The sequence below is a fragment of the Corvus kubaryi genome, unplaced genomic scaffold (assembly GCF_017639235.1).
Source record: "Corvus kubaryi isolate FWS band 111438036 unplaced genomic scaffold, C.kubaryi_AGA036_p1.0 37220, whole genome shotgun sequence".
Taxonomy (NCBI): Eukaryota; Metazoa; Chordata; class Aves; order Passeriformes; family Corvidae; genus Corvus; species Corvus kubaryi.
The window spans coordinates 535,303-552,979 of record NW_024581063.1 but is presented as its reverse complement, the minus strand read 5'-3'; the positions used below and the strand labels follow the sequence as shown (position 1 = coordinate 552,979).

The following is a 17,677-nucleotide window of genomic DNA, read 5'->3' as shown; positions in this document are numbered from 1 at the left end:
CGGCGGTTGAGGCGCGGCGGGGCCGGGCCGGGCCGGGGCCAACGGCGGCGGCGGCGGGGCCGGACGCGGGGAGGCCGCGGGAGCCGCCGCCGCTCCCTCAGCGCCTCGCCATGGACTCGGACGAGGGGTACAACTACGAGTTCGACGAGGACGAGGAGTGCAGCGAGGACAGCGGCGCGGAGGAGGACGAGGAGGACGAGGAGGAAGACGAGCCCGACGATAACCTGGACCTGGGCGAAGTGGAGCTGGTGGAGCCCGGGCTGCGCGTCGGCGGGGAGCGCGACGGGCTGTTGGGCAGCGAGACGGGCGGGCTGGGCCCTGGCGGTGGCGGCGGCGGCGGCGGCCTGGGCGGCGGGCCGGGCCCCGGCGGCGGCCCCGAGCAGGAGGAGGATTATCGCTACGAGGTGCTGACGGCCGAGCAGATCCTGCAGCACATGGTGGAGTGCATCCGCGAGGTCAACGAGGTCATCCAGGTGCGGCCCCCCGGCACCGGGACTGGGGGGGACACACCGGGGAAGGGGCGTGGGGGGTGGCGGGACGGGTCAGCGGCCTCCTGAGGGGCACCGGAGCCGGCCCGTCCACGGGCCAGGGCCTCGCACACACCTGTCGGCACACCCCGAGGCTGGAAGGGGCTCCTCGGTACCTCCCGGGGCTGGAGGGGACTCAACTCGGTATCCCCCGCCGCTGGAGGTGGGCGGGGGGGGCTCTTCTCGGTACACCCTGGGGGTGCAGGGGACTGCTCGTCACCCCATTCTCCCGGGAGGCTCCTCGGGCCTGGCCAGGATCTCGCTTCCTGCCGTGGAAGCGTCGGGAGCGAGGCCTTTGGCACTGAAAGGGCTCTTCTTTCTTTGTGTGTTTGCGAGCTGCGGGCCGTAATCTGTGTTTTTTCCCTTATTCTTCTCCGTCCTCATGGTGTTCGGCGGGGTGTAGCTCCTCCAGCTCCTTCGGTAACCCCGCGGAGTCTGTGGCAAGCCCTGGAATTCCAGGAGAGGCACCGCTCTGGTTTTGTTGCCGTCTCCCTTCCCTTCCCCCCGCCACACACAGAGGTTGAACCTTGTGTTTATTTCCAGCACAGACCAGGAGGGGTACGAGCAATCCCTTCACAACCGTAACTTTTTTTACCCTCAGTTTTTAAGCGCGTCTCTTTAAAACTGAAATAGAGTTTGAAATAACATTTATCCTCTTTAGATCGAAGTATCTAAGTCTTATCTCTTGGCTCCTGAGCTTTTGGGGAAAAATTCAAGCCGCTGAAATGATTCAGCATCCCTTTCTAAATGTTCGTGGCAGGGTTTGGCTCCACCTCACCATCAAGTTTCTGATACAGTTCACTTTTCTTCAGGTGATGGGTTTTCTTTAGTTCCCATTTACTTACCATAATTCAGAGTAAATAGGAGGTGCTACCCTTTTTCCAGTATGCCAACTGGAATACTGTGAGAAATCTGTGGATACTAAACATTGAGGGATCCAGTGCCCAGAAAGCAGTTGTTTTGCTGGTTGTGTGTGTTTGTAAATCTCTTTATACACGAGATGCTTCAGTGTATGTTTTTTCTCCAACTGTCCTGTGCTCTGCAGTGGCTGGGACAGCAGCTTTAAAATGTTGCTTTATGTGCTATAAATCCCCTGTAGTTTATATGGAGCTTGATGCAAACAGCTGTAAAAGTATTTGCGTGCAAAATTAGTACATGGCATTCCTTGAGTCAAATTAAAGTTTATTACTTTAATGATAGCATTGCCCATGTAAAGCTGAATAAAGGAGTCTGCCCGGATTAGCTGATTACCCTGCAGTTAAAGAAGATCTCATAGTTAAACAGGGATGTTTCTTTGCTCCCAGGTATTGATCCTGATATAGGGAGGGAAACAATTGGGAGGCAGACATGCAAACAGTTGGGAACTTCAGGTTTTTACTCTTTAAAATAGCCATTAAGATAGTGAGTCTGTGTTTAATGATTAAGATTGCAGAAGTCATGGCCCAAACTGTTTGTATTGAACTGATTCTGACATATTCCTTATCTTTGTATAAGACAAGTGGTGGAAAAGTTACTGCCAGTGAGGAATTGAGAGTGTTCCTGCTCCTGCATTTTCCACACCTGCATGTCCTTCGTGAACTAATTTGTTAGAGAAGGTCCTGATTGGTGGTCTGAGCGGATTTGCCCCCCTCTTACACTGCCCTTGAAGCTGTTTGACTGTGTGCTCGACTTGTGAGTTTCAGAACTAGTGCAGAGAAATGGATTTAGGTGATGAGCCCCTTGTTCTGCCCCTGTCCCCGGCGTGGCAGCAGGAGGCCTGACCCTATGCTGGGCTCTGCAGAACCACTCCCCGGATTCTCCCGTGGCTGCTCTCGTGCTCCAGTTGCTGCCTGGGGTTTGCAGTAGTTCCTCCTGGTTTCGCAGAGCAGGGTGCACAAAGCCAGTGTGTTCAGAATGTCATGGGTAAACTTGGGACCCAAAACCAGCTTAGGCCCTGGAATGCATCAGAAGAGGGTAGGAGAACACTCAGTTGCCGTGAATGGCTGTTAAATGCCAGCTTCCTGCCATCAGATTTCTGGGCTGTTCTGGGATAAGTGGCCCGACTTCGGCTGATGCTTCAGGATTTGCTCATTCCCACTCCTGTGGCTGCTGGTGAAATCTTCCAGCGCTCTGTTCTGTTTATTTCCTTGTGTTTGGCGCCCAACCAGGATTGCTGCTGCTGCTTTTCTGGTTCAGTAAACCTTTTCTGGAGTCACATTGGCTCGGGATGCTGCTGCGGATCCTCGGTTGCTGAGCTGTGATTCACTTGTTCCAGTCAAGTACTGGATGGCTTCGGTCCCTGTGTCTCTGCCATGGGCTCTTGGTAGCAAGTAGTGATGGTTGTGGTTACATTTTTGGGTGCTTTGAACTTACTTGTCCAAGGGAGGATGTAACGTACAGCCTGAACACTTCAGCTGTAGGTCTTGTGCTCTCTAATGAGTGATTTTTTTAATAATCATGTGCAAGGTATAAATGGGATTTTGTTTTGTAGCTGTAGCGTAAGGAAAATGGAACAGGGAGCCACAGAGTATTTGCAAGGAGGTATCTGAGCCATGGCAGGTGTAACTCTGCATTAAAACACTCAATTCAAGCAGTTATTAGCTGACAGGGCTACAGTTGAAGTGACTAAATTATTCTCCCATCCATTTGGTCATTTCCAAATACAAGCTGTGTAAGAAAAAACATGAACTTTTCTGGGCAGGGATTTATCTGATGGAGACTTTGCAGAAGTAGGAGCTAACCTGTGACTAAGTTGCTGCTCATAGAGACTGTGGTTCACCCGGTTGTGTGGAATGGGCTTTTGGAGACATCTGCTCAGTGCCAAACTCTGCTATCACTTGGCCTCCCTAAGACCACTGAACCTACAGTGAACCAGGCAGGTTTCAGAATGTCTCAAATATTCTGAATATTTTACACTTGCTCTTTCTTGTCTGAGCATAAGCAGGATTTCAGGTGTTTAATGGTGGTTTTTGCACTGTATTTGGCACTTATGCTCATAATCTGATTTGTCTGTGTGTCGCATGACAAGAATTCCCCTTGCTCTGTGAATGCAAAAATAGGGATATGAATAACCCCTTAACCTTGTGCTGTTGGTTGGCTGAGATTTGTAAACCTCAGAGTATTCCTCCTGTCCTCTCCCTGTGATTAGGCGGAGCAGAGAGCAGTTTGCCATGGTATTTGGAATTTTAGTTGTCTAAGTAAACAGGCGGATTTCTGGTGGTTTTCCACCCACTGGCAGAATAAGTTAGCAAAGGACTGTAAAAACCTAGACACAGAGGTGCTGTGGAACAAAAGGCTTCCTCCTCCCAAAGGCATTTTCCCACAGTTGAATGTCTTCCCCATATTCTTCCTCTCTGGACTTTTGTCCAAATAAGCCACTGCCACTTCTTTTTTAATATCAGATTGCTATTTCCATTTTTGCTCTAGATTTTTTCTGAAAATAAACTTGAAAAATGTTTAGAATGGCATATTTATTTCTGCTCTGAGTAGAGCACATGATGTGTCTCTGTAGCCTGGCTTGGCCCAGTGTTCTCCTTGCCTTGTTGCAACCTTGTGCAATTCCAGTACTTCCAGGTTGAATTAATTCCCCCTTTTTGCCTGCCTTTTTCTGGAGCGTTCCAATGACATTGTTGTGATGTCACTGACCATATTCATTCTTCCTGGACTTTGTAGTGGTGAGGTGTTGAAAATACTGGGGCGAAGCTCTGAGGTGGCAGAAAAAGGAGCTGAGCCTCTTGTTTTCTTTCCCCACCCCACAGCGGGGATCAGGATCCTGGATGTGGCTGGGTTTTGTGCCTGGCCTGTTGTGCGATTGTGAGCATGTTGAGCTTCAAACCTCAGCTTTCTCTGGAAGGACGTGGCATTACTGGATCCAGCAAAACTTAGTCTAGCTCAAAAATATCTTTTCTTTTGATTAAAGGCTTTACATTAGATTTTTTAGAGCAGACCAGGTCAGGTGTAACATCAGAGCATTTGCAGCAAGTACAGGTTTCTTATTTACGTGATGGAGCTGGGTTCCTTCTTTGGAAGCAAGGTTAGGTCCTTGCTGGTAGAAGCTTTGCCATTAAAAGAAGCCCAAACCCCAGGCCACTCCAAAGTTAAAAACCCATGTTTGTTGAGGAATGGCTTTTCCCGGAGGCCCCTGGAGTTCCACAGCCCTGCTTAAGTAGAGCTCTGTCACGGCAAGTGCAAACCCATTGTTACAGGAGGGGTCTTGTTAAACAGTAGCTTCACTTGCTTGGACAAAACATCCCGATTTCCAGGTGGAACTTAGGAAATCTTCCCAGTACTGGTGTAATTCAGCGTACTGTGGGCAGTACATTCCAAAGGTATTGTCCAGAGCACGGGTGACTTGCCAGTGAGCAACAGGAATTGCTGCTTGTTGCTCAGGGTCGTGCTTAAAACTGTGCTTAATGTTAGAGATGACATCTTGGAAATTCAAAGTGCTTGGATCTGCCTGACAAGCATTAGGTGGGAGTCTGTGGGTGGAAGCACTCGAGGCTGGTGCTGCTTCCATCCGGGTCCGCTCGCAGCGAGAGGTGCATTTGCAAACCTCCTCGTGTGGTTACTTGATAACAAAATTCATATTGGGCCTAAATGTTATGATGCTGGGAGGAAATGCTTTGTTAAAACCCCATGTTTCTGTCACGTGGTGTTTATAAGGTGTTTCATTATAGCAGGAATGCATTTAATATTTCCAAGGAATGGAATAAACTTCATTGTGACAAAGCATTCCTGGAATCTTGTATAAGCAATCACTCCAAAACTTTTGGAAATGACATGGTGTCTGTTCCTGACATGTCAAGACATGTAATTCTGAGTATAATAGAATTTTTAAAATGTTACTTTAAATTTCAGCATTACCAGGTAGAAAAGTCTTGTTAAGTCTCCAGAGGAATTTCAACTTCATACTTAAATATGACCCATTTGCTTTGTGCTTTATGTTTCTGTTAGGCCAAATGCAAATCTCATGGTTGGCCATGTGTGAAAACATTTGATACTGGTTGCTTTTGTCTCAACGTAATTTTCCCAAAATGACAGCAAGGCAGCCTTTTTCTCAGGGGCCTTGGGGTGCACATGGGGACAGGCGTGTACTGGGATGTTTTCAAAGTGAAACTGAAAACACTCATTGTTTTTTAGCTACTTTAAAACGTTTCTTTCCGGAAAGCTGAAACTAAATAGTAAATACAGTTGTTGCTGTTCCCTGTGGGTTTAATTTCAGTGAGCAGGACCATTCCTGCTATGCAAAGTAGAAGGGTTGTTTCTGCTATAAATTGGAAGCTGTGCCACCGAGAAGTCAGAGTTGAGACTGCAGTTGATGCGAAACAAGAGCTATTTCTGAGTGTTGAAGCATCACTGAAAATGAAAACATAGGTTCCCCTTTTATACTTGTCCCAAGCTCTGACCCCTTAGTTTTTACCTTGCACGAGTTCAAGTCCCTAACAGCAAATAAACCCCAAAGCTCCAATGCCCTTTGGAAATGTAGGGCAGTCCTGTTAAATAGTTTTCAGTTTTCTATTTTGAAACTAATTTCTCTTCCCCTTTACTCCATGAATGAGACAAACAAGAATGTGGTTCTGCTGTTAGTGTCAAGTGTGATAGTTGAAGGAAGTGATGGTTGAAATCTCCACACTGTGTTTGTTTTAACAGCGAGTCAAGGGTTTCATCCAGAATTTCTTTGTAGGAGCCTTTTTTTTTCCTGGAGAAGGTAGCAACTCATTCCTCCACTTAGGGAAACTGGTTAACTGGGAAAAGTGTCTGGAGTTTGTCAGTAGCTGTGAAGGCTGGAAGTCCTCTCCACATAGCTCAGTCCTGAACTCACCTGTTCAGGGTCCTCCAGATTTCTGGTACTTCTGGAATTATTGGGATCTGAGTATTGTAAGTGATGTTTTCTCTTCGTGGCTGGCTACACTGGATCCCTGACAGCCACAAAGGATGTTTGGAGGCTTTTGGGTGCATACAAGCACATAATGCTGCTGAATTTCATCAAGTCTTTTAGTAGCTGCAGCAACTGCAAGGAAATTGCAGTCTCGTTTGTTGTAAAACACCTTGGGAGGGTTCGTAGTTGTTCAGTAATGCCAAATGGTGCATTTGAGCACAGCCCGGAATACAGATGCCTGAGGTTTGGGAGAGGGCTGCTGGCTTTGTGTGGGACGTTGGTGCAGGAGGCTCTGAGGGGACGAGGCAGTCAGCTGGGGGAAAAATCATTAGTAATTTGATAATGGAAATGGTGATAATATTTAAGTATCTTCACCATCCCAGGTGTTTGGAGTGTTGGAAATGCTGAACTTGGCCTATATAGAATTCCTTACCTCTCTCTTGGCTTTTGATCTTGACCTGTGATGGAAACACTGTTTAAATAAATGCTTTGAAAACTACCCCCCAAGGCTTCCCTCAGTAGTTGCTTCAGGTGTAACCGAGTTTATACTTCACAAGTCTGTGCCTTTCCTGAGTTTGGAATGCCTGTGTAAGTGCAGAGGCTCTTGCAGGAGCGATCCCTTGTTTACATGGTGTAGCAATGCCAGGTCATTACTTCTGGTACTCAGAGCAGCTCACTGTGGTGAGGGTTTGAGCCACTCTACATATACAGCACTCAAACAGAACCGTCGGCATTGAGTCTTTTCCTTGTTTTTAGAGACTGAGAACTTTTTCACATGCTGGGAATTGTTTCAGATCCAAAACCTGACGTAGATAGCTTTCAACAGCATCAAAGTCTCTTGGAAGAAGTGAGTAAGCCCTTGTGAAACCGTCTTGGACGGTTGTGGTGCATTTTGGCATTGCCAGCTGTCTTGCCTTGAGTTTTGGGCAACTTTTGGGAGCTGGTGGAGCACAAAGCTGGTAGGCATTGCCACTGCCTAGTAAAAAGGGAGAAACAAAGAAGTGACTTTGTAGGGACACGTGTCTCCCCCTCGGTGTCCTCCCTCTGGAGAAGCATGGAGCGCAGACATCTGGAGAGGAGCGCACAGCTTCTCCATGGCCGTGTTACGGTGCCTGTCCTTGTTGCCAGGCTCCAGCACGTCTGTGTGATGGCAAAAGGTTGTGGTCCTCTGCGGATGTGTTTGGGAGAGGAGCCAAATACAGCTGCTGGGGACAGGGCAGTAACTGAGAGCCCTGTGAGCAGGTGACTCTTGGCTCTAATCTGGTTGTAATTGAGTGTACAACCTACCTAAAATTGGGCTTCTTGGTCTTCTCCTGATGGTTTCCACTGGTGCCCACTTACTGATGTTGGCACATTAAGACCCTTCTTCCCAATCTTTCTAAAACATTCCTGGTTTTGTATCTTCCTGGTTAAAAACTTATATCCTAGAGCACCATGTGGCACCTCTTGTTTCCAGGGACAAGCAGTGCAAGGATCATGTCTTGGCCATCTGCTTCAAAATTAGGTCTTGTGGGAGAGTACTTGTGTCTGAAACATGAAGGTGTGAAAGGCTTCCTGGTCTGAGGGGAGGGACTCTCCATGTACTGTGTCACCACAAATAGGCCTTTTTATGTGCATTTTAATTCACAGCAGATGAAGCTTTCATTGCTTTGTGATTTAAGAAATTTGGGAGCTGGAGGGAGATAATCCTAATGTTTGAAACTAAAAGGTTGGATATTTGCTTATTTCCTTTGGAGCCCTTCAGAAAAATTGTCTGTGATTGTTACAGTAATTTCACCAGATGAGGGATGCAGACTCTAAACTCTGTTTCCCAGCAGATAATCAGGATAGAGTAGGAGTTCTGCTCTAAAGGATTCTACATGGGCACAGTTAAAGTCCTCTCAAAGTGGAGATCACACAGTAAAAACTTAGTAGAACCAGGAGAATCTGTATAATTGCACCTGAAAGTAGTCAAATGGCAAAATAACTGACTTCTTTGGGTGTTAGTTCAAAGATTTTAAACTAATATTTGCTGTTCCTGTTAAGGAGAAAGCCTGAAGAGACTTTGTTCCAAGGTAAAGAAATGAAAATTTGAAGTGGTTCTGAAGGTTCCCGCTTCCTGTCTGGTGTCCATGGCTGGGTCAGCCTCTGAAGGAGCGTGTTGGGTGCTGCCCTGCAAAGGATGTTTCTTTGCTGTTTTCTTCAGCAAAACTCTTCCTGAGCCACAGATGAAGGAGCTGGTATTTGACCAACAAACACCCTTGTGTAAAAATCCCAGCAGGACATGGCTGTTTTTACTGTCCTGTGCTGCTTTGATGTGTGTGGGGACCTGGTGCTGTAGTGACAGTGCAGTGCTTTGCTCTGGGTCACTTCTTTGGGGTTTGCCTTTGGTTTTCTTAGTTGGGATGGGCTTGGTTGGCTTGAAACACCAACACACTCGAACCATTGTGATGTTTGAGTGCCTGACACTCATCCCCAGTAGTGCTTTTTGGGATATACAGACGTGCACCCACAACAGAGCCGTGGTTGTGTGGATATTGCACTTGGGCAGTTCCCATTCCCTGACTGCCTGGATACAGCTGTTTGCAGGGCCATAGAATGTAGGGAATCAGGAAACTCTCCAGTTAAAAGTGTCTCCTCTGCTCTTTTTGCTCAGCCCTCTGACCCCATGAGCAGCTACTTTGCTCCAGTTGCCAGAAGTGGTGGTGTTTGACTTGTTAGCTCTGTCAGCCAAACAAATGGATGTGCATCCACACCTCAACATTTCTGTGGCCTGTTTTGTGTGCACATCTAGTTAGAGGTGCATATTTAACTTTGGAAAGAGCTCTGGGGAGTTTTTCAAAATTTTGATCCCCTCTGCAGCTGGTAACTGTGGGCTTGGTGTGTTCTTGTGCAACAAACCTGAATGCAATCAGCATTCCTTTGTCTGGCAGGTAGAAATGTGGAGAGGGATTAGAGGAAACCAGGAGGACTCACATGAATAAACAGTCTCCCTTGCAATGAGCTTTCCTGTGTGGTAAGAAAAACTTAAAACTAAGTTAACTCCTAGTAATCTTCATCCTAGTCATCTAGGATCTGAGAAATAGGGAGTGAAAGGAATGGTGTGGAAAGAGTGTGGGAGAGCCATGTCTTGAGTTTGGATTCCAGAGCAGGAGCTTGGAAGTGAAAGAGCTTTATTGACCAATGTGTATTAAAACTGGGCTGAACAGCAGCTTTTTAATAAAAAAGGAGGAAGAGCAACATTCTGACTCTTAGTTAGCAGCATAATTTTTCTTCTTGGAGCAGCTGTGTAAAGTGGAAGGTCCTTGGAGTAAAATCTCACCTAGTATGCATAGAGGAAAATAACTATAACACAAAATAAAAATTCAATAAAAAATTAACAATTTCTGCGCCCTATGAAGATCTGATGAGATAATGTGTCAGATGTCTTTGTTTTTATAGTTTGTAATACTTGTGCAATGACTGAAAGGCCATCTGAGCAAATTGAGGTGATACTCTCTGATTTATACACATTTTGGATATGTGTTAGCTTGTTCTGTAATAACCAGTCTCTTTATTTTATGTGGTAATATGACATGCTTGAATTATCCTTATTTGTATTGTTAATAGAGCTGAAATTGATGCTTGAAAATGTGCACAAAACTATTTCTGGCTGGGGTGACAGCTTCTAGGAGGGGAACAGACTTGGAGTTCTCTTTAGGGGTGATGGATAGTGAAACTCTCTGGAGGGAGGGTGTTTGGGATCTCTGTCACTCTGGTGTGCCGTGATGTAATTCCCTGCTGTCCCTTGCCAGGGTGTCTCTGCAGGCAGCACTGGGATTTGGAGGAGGCTGGGTGCCAGCCTATTCAGTGCACTCAATTATTCACCAGTCATTAGTGTAATTATTCCTCTTGTTGCCCTGCACAGCAGTTGCAAAGGCAGGGCTGATTAGGTGGGTTTTTCCTCTTGCAGAAGCCCAGTGTCTTGATGATGGTAATATTTTAATGGGAGAGGAACAAGGGATATCCTTGTCAGCTAGTGCACAGTTCATCAAATACAAAATTGCACATCCAGGTTTGTTTCCCATTCTCTACCAATATGGAATAGAGATGGGGAATCTGCACTTACTTCGTAGTTTGACTCAACAGATGTAGAAACACTTCTGATTAAAATGAGTGCAAGTCTGTGTAGAGGCAAGTCTTCAAAGCCCTTAAATGAGAAAATGGTGAAAACACTGGAGGTTTCCTGTTCTCCCCCACTGCTGTAGGACTTGTGTTCTGCTATTTCTGTATCAGATCCCACCAGACTATTTTCTCTTAACTCGAGGGAGCTCAGGTAGCTGGTTAAAAATACCTGCAGCAATTAGAGACTGCAGTTAGACTTTGAGGTATATCTTGTTGGGAACAAGAGCGAACAAGCGATTGCTAAACTCCTTATGCCTCCAGAATATCCTTTATTCAAAGGTGGCTTCTGCAGAGCCCTCAGAGGAAAAAGTTTTGGGGTGTAAACAGGCAAAATTGCTTCTTGTAGCGGAAATCCCGGCTTATAAAATAACGTGTTGCCAGGGCTGTGTTTTGTTGGCTGTAAAACTAAGTAAGAATAAATGAGCAGAGTGTGGTAAATAAACTGCAAAGTCATCATTAAAAAATGATCTGAGCTAGAGGAGGCTTGTTGGGAAAAGGATGCTGGCAGGTTTTCCAAGTGCAGATGCAGGTTGTGCCAGCAGAACAAAGTGCTTTTGCAGGTAAAGCTGCTTTTTGCAGGGAAGCGGTACAAGCCACAACCACATCTGCGCTGGGGCTGCTGCCAGCGTCAAGATGTTGCCAAAGATTACATCCCCAAGCCACTGCTGCATTGGCAGTGGTTTCCTGGGCCTAAAGAGTTTCTTAAGATGGCTAAATTATTATTTTTTTCCTTGACTGAGAGTTGTAGACTAAGGCATAGGCATCACCAGAATGGATTTCCTGCCTGTTTGTCAGGGTGACATTGGGTGTTTAAAACATATTTTGCCTGTGATGGGGAGATGAAATCACCCTAAGGAATGTGTTTTTTTTCTTTCCTAAAATACTGTGGAGTGTGGTGATGCTTCACTGCGATGGGAAAACTTCCTCTTTGCCCAAGTGAAGAGGGAATGGATCATGAAGTGTTCCTTTGAAGAAGGGACAAAATCAGAAGCAATGAGGGACAGAGAATTGAAGAAAAGTACCAAGTGCTCACCTCACTGGGGCCTGGAGGAGACAGAGAAGATAGAAGAGTGTTAAGGATTTTTTTTTTCTCCAAAAATGCTCATGTAAATCGCCCCTGGCTAAAAATTCTTGTGCCAAGCCCATGTCTCTCATGAGTCACGCTGTCGCTGAAGGGGTTAACACTTTCATGCCACCAGTGACTATGTATCCAAATGTTTTTGAAATAACCTGGCCGTTGCCATGAGAGAAGTTATTCATCGGGATGGCTTTTGTTTACTTACCCTGGTAGATCTTTAACTTGCAGGGGTTTGTGGGTGCCGCCTCATTGTGCTCATGGAAGCAGTTATCATCCCTTGCCATTTTCTTCTTCCTGTCTGTATATTTGTTGGAAAATGTTAATTATAATGTTCTGAACTGGAAGTCAAGATTCAGGACAGGCTGCACAGGCATGTTACTGTGAGATTTTTGTGCAGTGAGTTATTTCCCCCAAGTACCTGTGAGTCTGAGGGCTCTACTTTCTGGGGATAAAGCTCTGTTCACGGTCAGGTTATCTTGAGATTTTTAGGAATCAACAGTGCTTATCTTGAGGTGATACAGAGTTTGGCTGGATTATATCTTCTGTATTAAACAGCTCGTGTCTCTGTGCCCAAGCACCCTGTGATAGGTGTTCTCCAGCAGTGCCCAGTAACAAAAGCAGGTGGGAGGCAGATCACCCGAAACCTGAGACTTAACCAGCAGTGTTTGAGAGACACCTTCATGCCGAACATACCTGGGGGCTGATCCTCTGCTTGCACACTGTCTAAAGAGGGGACACCCTTAAATCATCATCTGGAAGGACAGTTGGAGAGCCCTGTGCTGAGAATTTACAGAAGTTAACCCAGAAAATCAGTTAGTTGTTTTCAAGGCACGTGTTTGAGCCTACAGACAGACCTGCTGTGGAAACAGTCTGTGGAAAAAAAATGCACAAATTAAGAATTTACCTTTCCCAGTATAACTGTGATGCTGAGTATTAGAAAAATACCTTAATCCTCCCAGAGTTTGTCTGATTTCTTCTAAACATTTCAAGTATGCCATGGCACCATTATTTCTTCAAGTTGCTTCTGATACTTCTTCCACTGATCTGCTCATAGCAGCCTCCTAACACTGCCCTGGACTGGATGGTGCCTTTGAATGTGCTTAAAGCAGCAAAAGCAAAGTTCTGTTGTCCTAAAGGTGTGCAAAATCCATGAGGTGCTGGATACTGTTAAGTGGGAAATGATTCACTGGCCAGAGCTGAGGTGCCTGTTCCTTACGCTGCATGAGCTGCTGGAAGCAGGAGCCAGCAGAGCCAGCAGTTTTCCTCCCTGGTGTGGAGGAACAGAGCCAGTCTCCTACAGATTTATAAATCCCAGGATGTGGGTACAGCCCTTTGGGTGCCTCTGGCTCTGGGCCAGACCCTGGCAGTGCACAGCGCAGTGAAAGAGCCGAGTCAATGTACCAGTATATACTGGAGTGAGGGAAAAGAGCAGGGAGAGCTTTTTTGAGACTCCAGAAGACTGGTACAAAATGATTTAAAGGAAGAAAGCAGATGTACAGTTCATCATTCAGCTTTATTCCTTTAGCATCCATTTCTGTCTGCAAACAGGACAGTTTCTGGAGCTCACATCAGCAGACCTGTACTTTCCCAGAAATACACAGTTCATTCAGGAGTTGAGTCACTGACGACAGCATTCCCATGAAACCCAAATGTGGTGCTTTGGGTTGTTTCCTTTTATCGGCTTGATGGGTAGCTGACCTGACATATGCTGCTTCCAGTCTTTCCAACATTGACTAATGAAAGACCTTAAAAAAAAAAGTGCATTTCTGTCAGGCTCACGTGGTTACTTGGAGGACACTTGGTAGTAGTTCTTGGCAGTATTCCCACAGTTTACTATCAAAATCTGGTATTTGGTAGCCCAGGTGAATACAGCCCCCAGACACAGGGGTGAAGAGGGTGAGGGCCTGCCCTTTGCAGCTGGTGGGATAATGGAGAAAAAAAGTGGGACCTTTGGCTGTGCTTGGCATCAAAGTATGTCCCAATATACTTTACAGTCTTTGGGACAAAAAGATTTGGGGGTCTGTTGATACGGGAAGACCCAGTTTTAACATGCCTGACATGTGGCTCTTGGCAGACTGAGACAAACAGATTTCTTGGAAGCAAGTCCCTGTTGTCCAGGTCGTGCCAGCTCAGCTGTCTGGTGACACAGTGATCCTGTCTGTGTTAAAATAAACCAGTGACCCCCTTCACCCAGTCAGTTCCTGTGTTTGGTCACTCGTGTTCCCATCACTGACGGGCCGGTGGGAAGTCCAGGAGCCAGTGCTTGTGTGAACTTGTGTTGCTGCTGAATAAATACTTTCTGAGCTGGTCTGGTCTTGCCCAGTTATTGCCCTATTTCAGATTAAAATCATAATCCAAGTAGCTGTCACTTCATCTCATAGGCAAAAATAGAGCTGGTGCACAGCTAAGATGTTCTGGGTATCTAGAGTCTTCCTCGGCCTCTCTAGAATCTTGTGGAGGGGGAGAAATTTCTGACCTGTGCTCTTGGGCCAAGCCATGGTGTTTTGGTACTTTTTGCCAGTCACTTCCTTCATTCAGTATCGTTTCTTTCTGTGGCAAAATGTGCTTTTGCTTTCCTCTTGAAGCAACACAGTGTATTTTATTCAAGCCAGGCATTGTTATATCGGTCTGAGATAAGAATTGAAACTGCTGCCGTGTGTAGTCTTCCAGAGACTATGTAGAACTGAAAGTATCTAAGGATGTTCTTTCTGCCTTAGGAATGCTTGTGATCTGGAGAAAACCCAACTTTTTCTGTCTGATGGTGCTGGATACATTTGTGATCCATATATGAGATCAGTGCAGTAACTGTGTGTTGGGTCCAAACTGAAGTGTGGTGGGGTGAGAATTTCAATAGGATTGGGGTCATGTTGGATAGAAGAGGAAAAATGGAGCCTGGAGGTCTGGAAGAGCAGTGATATCAAGAGGGAAGGGGGCTCAGATATGTGTTGTGGACGCTGGTTGTGGGAGTGGTGTTCTGTTGACAAGCAGGGAAGGTGACTGTATGTCATTTGTGATGGGGACACAGAGGTACTGATTTCCTAAATATCCATTTGTATTTTGTGGACTGTCATCCTATCAGAGCAACTCTGTGGCGCTAGATGTTGACTGAAGGTTTGACTTGAGGGCGAAATTGGTGATTACCGGGGACTTGGAGTTTACCTGGATGAACCCGCAGGCCCTTTACATCCATGGTAGCCAAAACTTGCAGGGTTTTTGCTCTCACCTCGTGCCCAGCCTGGCTGCAGCGCTGGGGGCTGTTTGCTTCCTCCACAGCGGGAGGGGAGATATTATGGAGCTGCTGAAATAGTAAACTGGAAGAATTATATGGAAATGATGCCATCACCTTCTCCTACTCTTTTAAGGCAAGTCTTTGCAAATCCTTGAGTGGGAGGCACTAGGTTGAATAAAGCCGTTGTGCAGCGTACTCCGGCACCCATGTGCTCCCACTCCGGTGCTCAGCACGGCAGCTGCAGTCGCTCAGCGGAGACTCCGGAAACCAGAGCTGGGGCTCATGTTGCCTACCCAGCTTTGCTGAGCTTCTGTTCATATGTTGGGATTTCTTGTGCTGGGAGACACCAGTAAGAGAGAAATCCTTTGGGTGATAACTGCTGTTGTGAGCAGTGAAACATCAGCTCAGGACCTGTGGGTCCTTCGTCTTTAAAGGATGGAGTTTATACTCCAGAACTATAGAAAAACGAAATAGAATCCAAAGTGTTCTTCAGTTTAAATGTATAAAATAAGGGTTAACATCTCTCTGTGTCCTGCCATCAAACCCTAGCTCTCCTCCTTTCGCATAGCTGAAATGCTGGAAGAGACCTTCCCTGGTCGTTTTTAATTCATGTTGGGTTGGTGGTAGAGCTTCTGCAGTCTTCTGAGAGCAACAGGGTGAATCCGTGCCATCTTCTTTTATTTAAAGTATTACAGTGTGAATTCAGTTTTTGCAATTCCAAATCTGCTAATTCATCCTGGAATTGTTGCTTTAGTGGTTTTTTTCTGATTTTAAAAGCTCTGTTAGACAATGGCTCTTCGTTGCAGCTCCTAATCATTAACCTGAAAGCTTTCCAAAAGGCTCTGAGAAAATGTAAAGCAGCTGACTGCTTCATTTCTGCCTCTTGAACCAATTAACTGAAGTAATAGAGTTTTCGCCGAAGTTGCTTTTTATTATCTTCCCCTGCTAGAAGAATGTATGTTCATCAGAACTGGAAACAGTCAGTAGAGTGCAGGTAAGTTACTACAAACTCAGATCATCAGATCAAGCTGCCATTTGGTGCCATCACGTTATGGTCCTAATTCAGTAACTCTGTAAAACTTAATTTTCAGAATTAGGAGATGTTGTGTGAAGGGAAGTTAATGAGATGGAGAAAGGTGTAGGGAACTAAGGAGATGATTGGTGTCGAAGTCAAAGGCTCTGTATGTGTTAATGGGGAGTTATGATGAGGTGGCAAATGCCAGACAGGACAGCAGATGACAGTAGTCACAGGGAGCAGCCTGGCTTCTTGTGGAGTTGTTCAGAAATGGCAGGAAACTGGTACATTTGCAGGTGGTTTAGAGTTCTAACTCAATCTTCAAATACGGCTTCAGAAGTATGTGAGGTGCAAAGAGCATCCCCTCAGTAGGGTACAGAGAATGAGCAGTACTGATGGTGTTATTATCTCTAATGGGAAGATGAGCAGTATCAGATCCACCAGCGTGTTGTGCTGTCCCTGTGAACCCTGAGATGGCAATGGCAGAAACGTCCCGTGGTGTGATTCTCTCCCAGACCCCAGGGGATGGCAGAGGGAGAGAGCATGGATGGGTTGGCAGATTGATCCATTTAGCTGCTGTCCTCTTCTCGCAGCAGCCCTCTCATGTTCTGGCTGTAATCAAGCCAGGGAATATTAGATTACACGGAAGTTTTCCAGCAGCTTCTTGGAGTGCTCAGTTGGTGGTGGTTAAAAACTAGCAAGTTTGAGATCATGTCCTGGAAGTACTCAACACTTGGATCTCATCTTCTGTGCTGGCTTCCTGGGAATTTTATTAAGCTGCTAGAAATGAGGTTTTGTGCTTGTAAGATTTCCTGTAATTGTCTCCTGGAAGAATGAATGTGAATGGATCTCCACAAATGAAGGTCACTCAGTGCACTTGCAGAACAGTGCAAACCTTTTGCTGACAGTTGTACTGTGGTGTGTTTTAGCAGGTTAAAAGCTGAGTTAAGACACTAACTGTATCTTTATATCTGAGATTATCTGTGTGGGGCTGGGAGAGGTGCAGGTAAAGAGCAGAGGGTTCAGGTGGAGCATATACCAGGTTATTGAAGAATTTTGGGCTGGTGCCCCTTGGTTATTAGGTGATGAAGCAGCTCTTTGGTGCCTGGTGTGTGGTGTTGATCACAGTCCCTCCTGATGGGGTTGCTCCTCCTCTCCCTGCTGCCGTAAAACGTGACCTGTGGGTGATTTATCAGCGCTTCTCCCGTGGCACGGTGTGGGCATGACAAGCCTTGGAGATGCTGGGCAGCGGGCATTTCCACTCCGTGCTGTACTCTTGCAAAGCCTGGGGGTTTGGCTGGTTAAATATTTACAGTGGTGGTGTGACGGCTGTCCCCAGGTGCCACTTCACTGGAGCAGATGTTTGTGCTGCTTGGCTTCAGACCAGCATTAGCTTGTGATGGCTCTTTGCTCCTCCACCAAGCCAAACCCTCAGTCTTGTCGGCTGATGTGAAACCATTGGTTTCCTTCTGCTGGGGAATGTAAACGCAGTCTTGTGTCCCCATGGAATACAGCAGTGGACATTGCTGAGGTTTGAACCCTGTACAGAGTTCTGAGGCTTGGGCAAAGCCAGGGTTTCTGGAGCATCTGCTTGGATTCACAAGTGCAAAGCAGTTGTGTAGAAAACCCAAGCCTCTGTTATTGGGATAGAGATGCTGCAGTTGGGATGAAAACTGTTGGAATGCAGAAGCTGCCATGGGTAGAAAACAAAACCAGCCATGGCATGGAAAGAAACAAAGAATTTATCAATATCATGTCTCCAGGAGGTGGGAAAGGATTTTGCTGGAGAACTGAGCTTAAGTTGTTCTTAAATGATTTTTATTTGCAG

General features: G+C 46.2%; 1 protein-coding gene across 2 annotated transcripts in view; it reads left to right on the top strand.

Moving 5' to 3' along the window:
* Positions 1-27: 27 nt before the first annotated feature.
* Positions 28-17,677, top strand: part of ARIH1 (ariadne RBR E3 ubiquitin protein ligase 1) — a 50,477-nt gene continuing 32,827 nt past the window's right edge. The window contains exon 1 of one of the 2 annotated variants that reach the window (XM_042022706.1): positions 28-473. In XM_042022706.1, coding sequence (XP_041878640.1) covers positions 111-473 — 363 coding nt within the window. In that variant the 5' untranslated portion in view covers positions 28-110. The remainder of the gene's footprint in view (positions 474-17,677) is intronic. The other variant, XM_042022707.1, reaches the window with a different exon arrangement.